Raw genomic sequence first — 7616 nt, 5'->3', positions numbered from 1 at the left:
GGCCCAGGGAGCTCTCCCTGAGCAGGGTCCATCCCCTCCGCGTGGCACACACGGCTCCCGAGGGAGGGGCCCGCCATCTAACGCAGCCGTGTTTGCTCCTAGCTCCCCCGAGTGGCGTGCTGTGGGCCCCGCCGAGCAGCAGCGCCTGAGCCACGCGGCCCTGGATGACGGAGAGTTCTGGTACCGGCGCCTCCTCCTCCCCATTTCTGTGCTGGCCTCAGGGGCAAGGGGCACACCGTCACCTACTTAGGCATTTCTTTCCCCGTCTTTGGAGTATCCATTTATCCCTTTACTTACTCATTTACTTATTTCCCCTTCTTTCATTTGTGTGTTTGTTTATTGTGGGTAAATCCAGTCCCTCTGTCTCAACCCCGACCCCCATGTGCACCCAGGTTGGCAGACGGCTCAGTCTGTTCTGTTTTGGGGGAGCTCAGCCTGTCTCCGGGAGTCACGGGGATGCTGAGGGCGTGGGGTGGAGCCTCTCTCTCCAGCATCCCTTCCTCTGAGCGCCCGCCTGGAGTTTGGGGTGAATTTGAAGACGGTGGGCTGGTGCTCACGGGGTCCCCTCCCCCCATGCCCACCTTGAAGACAGGGAGCCTGAAGGCAGTTACCCTGAGAGCATCTGAAAGCGTAGACCGAGCCAGTATCGAGAGAGGCAGGCACCCTCCCGAGAGGCAGCCAGTAATGAGTGAATAAGTGAGTGAATGAACCAGTGAATGAATAAAGGAATGAACGAGAGAATGAATGATTGAATGAGTGAATGGATGGATGGATGGATGGGTGAGTCGCGTCATCACCACCTCCGCCCACGCACCGTGTCCCCCGCTCTGTCGCAGGATGGCCTTTAGCGACTTTAAGGCCCACTTCGACAAGGTCGAGATCTGCAACCTCACGCCGGACGCCCTGGAGGAGGACGCGCCCCACAAGTGGGAGGTGACGGTGCACCAGGGCAGCTGGGTGCGGGGCTCCACGGCCGGCGGCTGCCGCAACTTCCTGGGTTTGTAGTCTGCCTGCCACTCTCTCGTCATCCCCGAGTGCCCAGTCCAACCCGGGGACGTCGCGGATCAGGGCCAGGGCCCTGGAGGAAGCCTGAACCGTGGGGTCAGACTGTAGGGCTTCAGGGACGGTTGGGGAAGGAGGGCGAGGGGCAGCTGGCAGAAAGCTGGGCAGGAACTGCTGGGGGAAGCGCCCTTGTTCTACCACCGGGTTGTTTTCCAATACGAGGGACAGAAAACACAACGCACACAGTCCTGCATGTGCATGTGCATGTGCGTATGCATGTGTGTGCATGTTCGTGTGCATGTGTGCACACATGTGTGTGTGCATTCATGTGTGCGCGCGGTGTGTGCATGCATGTGTGCGCGTGTGCGTAGACTGTAGGGCTTCAGGGACGGTTGGGGAAGGAGGGCCAGGGGCTACCTGGCAGGAAGCTGGGCAGGAACTGCTGGAGGAAGCGCCCTTGTTCTACCACTGGGTTGTTTTCCAATACGAGGGACCGAAAACACAACGCACACAGTCCTGCATGTGTGTGCCTGAGTGCATGTGTGCATGTGTGTGCGTGTGCATACATGTGTATGTGTGCGCATTCGTGTGTGTGCGGTGTGTGCATGTGTATGTGTGTGCATGCATGGGTGTGCGTGTGCGTGTGTGTCCTTCATGGTTTTTTAAAGGAGGAAAAGCGCCCTAACTGGTTTGGCTCAGTGGATAGAGTGTCGGCCTGCAGACTCAAGGGTCCCAGGTTCGATTCCGGTCAAGGGCATATACCTTGGCTGCTGGCACATTCCTAGTAGGGGGTGTGCAGGAGGCAGCTGATCGATGTTCCTCGCTCATCGATGTTTCTAACTGTCTATCCCTCTCCCTTCCTCTCTGTAAAAAATCAATAATAAAAAATAAAGGAGGAAAAGCAATCCGCCTCTTCCCCACGCAGACACCTTCTGGACCAACCCGCAGATCAGACTGTCCCTGACCGAGAAGGACGACGGGCAGGAGGCGTGCACGCTGCTGGTGGCCCTGATGCAGAAGGATCGCAGGAAACTCAAGCGGTTCGGCGCCAACGTGCTGACCATCGGCTACGCCATCTACCAGGTGGGTGGGAGCCGCCGCGGCTGCGTTCACAGTATGGCTTCTCGGTTCTCCGTTCCTCCCGGGCCTCGGCCTGAGACGCAATGGCCAGGCCCCAAACTGGGTCCAAAGAGTGAAAACCGCCCTGGCTTGTGTGGCTCAGTGGATAGAGCGTCGGCCTGCGGACCTAAGAGTCCCGGGTTCGATTCAGGTCAAGGGCACGTACCTCGGTGGCAGGCTCCTCCCCGGCCCTGGCTCTGGTCCGGGCTCGTGAAGGAGGCCACCCATCAATGTGTTTCTCTCACATCAATGCTCTTTCTCTCTGTCTTTCCCTCTCCCTTCCACTCCCTCTAAGAAATCAATGGGAAAATATCCCCAGGTGAGGATTAAAAAATAATAATAAGCCCTGACCGGTTTGGCTCAGTGGATAGAGGACTGAGGACTGAAGAGTCCCAGGTTCGATTCCGGCCAAGGGCATGTACCTTGGTTGCGGGCACATCCCCAGTGGGGTGTGTGCAGGAGGCAGCTGATCGATGTTTCTCTCTCATCGATGTTTCTAACTCTCTATCCCCTCTCCCTTCCTCTTTGTAAAAAATCAATAAAATATATTAAAAATAATAACAATAATAATAACACATAGTGGAAACCAGCAGCCTTGCCTCTCCTACCGCAGTGCCCCGGGAAGGAGGACCATCTGGACAAGGACTTCTTCCGGTACCACGCCTCCCAGGCCAGGAGCAAGAGCTTCATCAACCTGCGGGAAGTCTCCGACCGGTTCAAGCTGCCCCCCGGGGACTACATCCTCATCCCCAGCACCTTCGAGCCGCACCAGGAGGCCGATTTCTGCCTGAGGATCTTTTCAGACAAGAAAACCATCAGCCGGTGAGTCCCAGGCTCAAGAATCCCGGGCGACCGTGGGACCTCGAACAACCCCATTCTCCCCTTTCCCACGACACACCCGTGAAACGGGCAGAGGGCGTTCTTTTTTTATTTCAGAGAGGAAGGGAGAGGGAGACAGAGAGAGAGAGAGACAATGACGAGAGGGATCTGCTGCCTCCTGCACGCCCCACACAGGGCATGTGCCCTGAACGGGAATCGAACCGTGAGCTCCTGGTTCAGAGGTCGATGCTCAACTACTGAGCCACGCCGGCCGGGCCAGGGGAGTACTTAACCCATCCGAAAAGCAGGAAACAGTTCCGTTTGAGTTCTGCTCCGCCCCGCTTCAAACAAGCCGTTAAAACGTGTTTCCTGCCTCCCCAGGGACCTGGATGGACACGTGGACATCGACCTTCCGGAGGTGAGCCTCGCCGTGGGGACTGGGACTCAGTGGCTGTCCTGGAGCCGGTGCTTGTCAGCAAAGCGTCACATAAAACTCGAAGTTCAGGGAAGGGTTACCTGTGGTCAGTGGTTCCGTGTGGACCTAGGAACGAGGAGGTCACGGTTCGATTCCGGTCAGGGCACATGCCTGGGTTGTGGGCTCCATCCGCAGCGTGGGGCGTGCAGGAGGCAGCCAGTCCATGATTCTCTCTCATCATGGATGTTTCTCTCTCTCTCTCCCTTCCTCTCTGAAATCCATACAGATATATATTAAAAATAAAATAAAATAATAAAATAAAATAGACTGTGGTGATGGTTTTAATATATTTTATTGATTTTTTACATAGAGGAAGGGAGAGGGATAGAGAGTTAGAAACATCGATGAGAGAGAAATATCAATCAGCTGCCTCCTGCACGCCCCCCACTGGGGATGCGCCCACAACCAAGGCACATGCCCTCGACAGGAATGGAACCCAGGACCCCCCAGTCCGCAGGCGGACGCTCTATCCACTGAGCCAAACCGGTTACGGTGATACTCTTTTTTATTGATTTCAGAGAGAGGAAGGGAGAGGGAGACAGAGAGAGAGAGAGACATCAATGACGAGAGAGAATCATGGATCTGCTGCCTCCTGCACGCCCCACACAGGGCATGTGCCCTGAACGGGAATCGAACCGTGAGCTCCTGGGGTCAGGGCTCATGCCTGGGTTGCGGGCTCCATCCCCAGTGTGGGGCATGCAGGAGGCAGCCGATCCATGATTCTCTCTTGTCATGGATGTTTCTCTCTCTCTCCCTCTCCCTTCCTCTCTGAAATCCATACAGATATATATTAAAAATAAGATAAAATAATAAAATAAAATAGACTGTGGTGATGGTTGCCCGCCTCTGAGAACACAACAGAAACCACTGAATTGCATTGACTCTATTGATCCTAAGCTCCTGGAGGATAGGGCTCTGCCTTTTTAAAAATATATATATATTTTTTATTGATTTCAGAGAGGAAGGGAGAGGGAGAGGGAGACAGAGAAACATCCATGACGAGAGAGAATCATGGATTGGCTGCCTCCTGCACGCCCCACACTGGGGATGGAGCCCGCCACCCGGGCATGTGCCCCGACCGGGAATCGAACCGCGACCTCCTGGTTCCTAGATTGAGACTCAACCACTGAGCCACACTGGCCGGGCTCCTGCTGCTTCTATGGGAAAGCAAATGCCAAGTGTCCTTTGTGTGGCTCCAACACGGGCTCCTGTGGTTCGTTTCCAGCCCCCGAAACCGACGCCGCGGGACCAGGAGACGGAGGAGGAGCAGCAGTTCAGGGCCCTGTTTGAAAGCGTCGCCGGGGAGGTGAGGTGTGGCTGTGGCTGCCCGGGCCTGGGTGTCTGTGATGCCCCCAACCCAGGGATACAGCAACAGGGACGTTTGTCAGCTCTACTTCCCAGAGTGATGCCCAGGCGTGGTGCCCAGGCGTGGTGCCCAGGCCTGTGGGGCACAGTGAGACCAGCCTTGGTCCCTGGGAGCCCCTCAGACGGCCTCCCCACCCACCGCCCCTCCTGCACCACCGGCGATGGGGCCACGGTTCAATTGCTAACACTTATCAGCATGTTGTCCCTTCGCACCAGGGCTCTGCCTGGGGCCCGGGGGAAGAAGAGGGCCTGTCCCTTTGCCCTTTGACCCCATTCCCACCCTCTCTGTCACTTAGCCTGCTTGTTGGGGGCCCTGGGCTGTCCCTGTCCCTGTCCCCGGTCTCCTGATCGAAACGGTGCCCCCCCTCCCCGTGTGGGCATTTCAAAGCTCAGGGTGCTGCTGCTGCTGCTGTGCAGGGCAGGGTAGGGGGCTCCGACCACACGTCTCCAGCATAAGCGGCCGTGGGAGCCTAGCTCAGGGCCCGGGAAGCACCCAGCCTGGCCCAGTTCCCTCCGGCTTTCCGGGTTGGGTCGCAGCCCCGAGAAGTGAGCGGCCGCAGGGACGGGGAGGCGCACCTGGGCCTGTGAGGCTCCTGTGCCCGTCTGTCCCTTGAGCCAAATCAAGCTCAGAGCGGGAAGAAACTCACAGAGCAGGTGCGGAGGGGTGAAAAGCCACTGTCTCCGCTCTCACAGGACATGGAGGTGACCGCAGAGGAGCTGGAGTTTGTGTTAAATGCTGTGCTGAGCAAGAGTGAGTGCTCCCCGCACCTACCCCCATCGGGGCCCTGGCTCCCAGGAGGGGCCTGAACGGCTCCGGGCCCTGCTGCTCGGAGCCACAGGCTGCTGCTCTGCAATAATCTGTCACGTGGGCATAACTTAGTGCCTCGTTTCTAAACGTTTTCCCCCGTAAAGAACCTGATGAGAAATATCTTTATATATATATTGATTTCAGAGAGGGAGAGTGAGAGAGAGAGAAACATCAATGATGAGAGAGAGAGAATCGTGGATCAGCTGCCTCTTGCACGCCCCCTACTGGGGATCGAGCCCATCACCCAGGCATGTGCCCTTGACCGGGAATCTAACCCGGGACCCTTCAGTCCCCAGGCCGACGCTCTATCCCCTGAGCCACACCAGCCAGGGCGATGAGAAAAGTCTATATTGGTAATACTTTCCCTGTGATTCTTAAACCTAGAATCAATGGATGAAAGGATAGTTCCATTTTGAAGGCTTTTTCCATCTTTTGCAAATGTTCCTCCCGCAAGGCCATGTCAACCTCTCCCAGCAGCCTCCTCGGAGGGGGAGCCCGTCACCCCGGCCCCGGCCCCCGAGCTGACCCCACGGCCGGGCTCCGGGAGACGGCAGCGGGCGTACTGTCCGGGGGTGGCCTGAGTCCTGCTCTCTGTGTGATTTCAGAAAAGGGCATTCGATTCGAGAAGCTGAGCCTGATTTCCTGTAAGAACATCATTTCTCTAATGGACGTATCCTCCCCAGCGCGCGGGCAGAATAGACGCTAAGGTCTCTGTATGGGGCAGACCTTTCTAGAAGGTGGCCCGTAACTGCAGGGCGGTCTTCTGTCTTTTTAAAAAAATATATTTTCATTGATTTCAGAGAGGAAGGGAGAGGGAGCGAGAGATAGAAACCACCTCCCTCAAAGCCGAGAATCTGTGTCCCCCACGCCAGCCCACTGCCCTCCCCACTGTAGCCTCAGGCGGGGGGTCCCCCGAGGGGCCCCAGGGGAAACACACTCGCGTTTTCCTTCACGCGCTCGGCACAGACCAGTGGCAACGGGAAGCTGGAGTTCGATGAGTTCAAAGTGTTCTGGGAGAAACTGAAGACGTGGACGGTATGTACCCTGGGGCGTGTGTGGCCTCCAGGGCCCCTGCAAGCCCATAGCAGAGGGGGCTCTATATTTTTAATACATTTTTATTGGTTTCAGAGAGGAAGGGAGAGGGAGAGAGAAACATCAATGATGAGAGAGAACCATGGACCGGCTGCCTCCTGCACGCCCCACACTGGGGATGGAGCCCACAACGTGGGCATGAGCCCTGACTGGGAATCGAACCGTGACCTGGTACAGGTCGACGCTCAACCACTGAGTTACGCCAGCCGGGCCAGAGGGGGTTTTAAAAGGCCGAGACGCAGACAGCTGGGGGGGTTTGTGCTCAGAGGGCAAAGGCAGGGACCCAGGATGGGACCGCAGCACTTGCTTCTGGTGTTAAGGCAGCAGCTCAGTGCAGCTGCCCAAATGACAAGGGAGAAGCAGGCCGCCTTCCTCTGGAGCCATGATTCTCTCTCATCATTGATGTTCTCTCTCTCTCCCTCTCCCTTCCTCTCTGAAATCAGTAAAAATACATCTTAAAAAATAAAAAACTAAGACCATGAGCTCATTGAACTCTGGAGGGACAACTGTGACTTCACCTGCAACCCCCACCCCACCTCCTAACACACACAGAGTTGCCCTGACTGGGAATCGAATGGAACCGTGACCACTGAGCCATGCCGGGTGGGCAACTCTTCATATACACAGACATACAGACACACACACACACAGACAAACAGACGCACACACAGACACAGACACACACAGACAGACACACACAGACAGACACACAGAGACACACACACAGACACACACACAGATACACACAGACACACACACACAGAGACACATACAGACACACACAGAGACACACACAGACACACACACAGACACAGACACACACAGACACACACAGACACACACAGAGACACAGAGACACACAAACGCACACACAGACACACAGACGCACACACAGACACACAGACTCACACACAGATACACACACAGACACACACA

At 56.3% G+C, this 7616-nt stretch overlaps 1 protein-coding gene across 1 annotated transcript in view; it reads left to right on the top strand.

The window, feature by feature from the left end:
- CAPN9 (calpain 9) overlaps positions 1 to 7616 on the top strand; it is a 41813-nt gene that overhangs the window by 31380 nt on the left and 2817 nt on the right. Inside the window, exons 8-16 of the mRNA XM_014535958.1 lie at positions 87 to 180; positions 837 to 997; positions 1928 to 2085; positions 2735 to 2943; positions 3322 to 3358; positions 4641 to 4721; positions 5474 to 5531; positions 6194 to 6258; positions 6555 to 6696. Of these exons, the coding sequence (XP_014391444.1) occupies positions 87 to 180; positions 837 to 997; positions 1928 to 2085; positions 2735 to 2943; positions 3322 to 3358; positions 4641 to 4721; positions 5474 to 5531; positions 6194 to 6258; positions 6555 to 6696 (1005 nt within the window). The remainder of the gene's footprint in view (positions 1 to 86; positions 181 to 836; positions 998 to 1927; positions 2086 to 2734; positions 2944 to 3321; positions 3359 to 4640; positions 4722 to 5473; positions 5532 to 6193; positions 6259 to 6554; positions 6697 to 7616) is intronic.

The sequence above is a fragment of the Myotis brandtii genome, unplaced genomic scaffold (genome assembly GCF_000412655.1).
Source record: "Myotis brandtii unplaced genomic scaffold, ASM41265v1 scaffold1026, whole genome shotgun sequence".
Classification (NCBI taxonomy): Eukaryota; Metazoa; Chordata; class Mammalia; order Chiroptera; family Vespertilionidae; genus Myotis; species Myotis brandtii.
The sequence above is the reverse complement of the archived record's forward strand: the minus strand, read 5'-3'. Positions and strand labels throughout refer to the sequence as shown.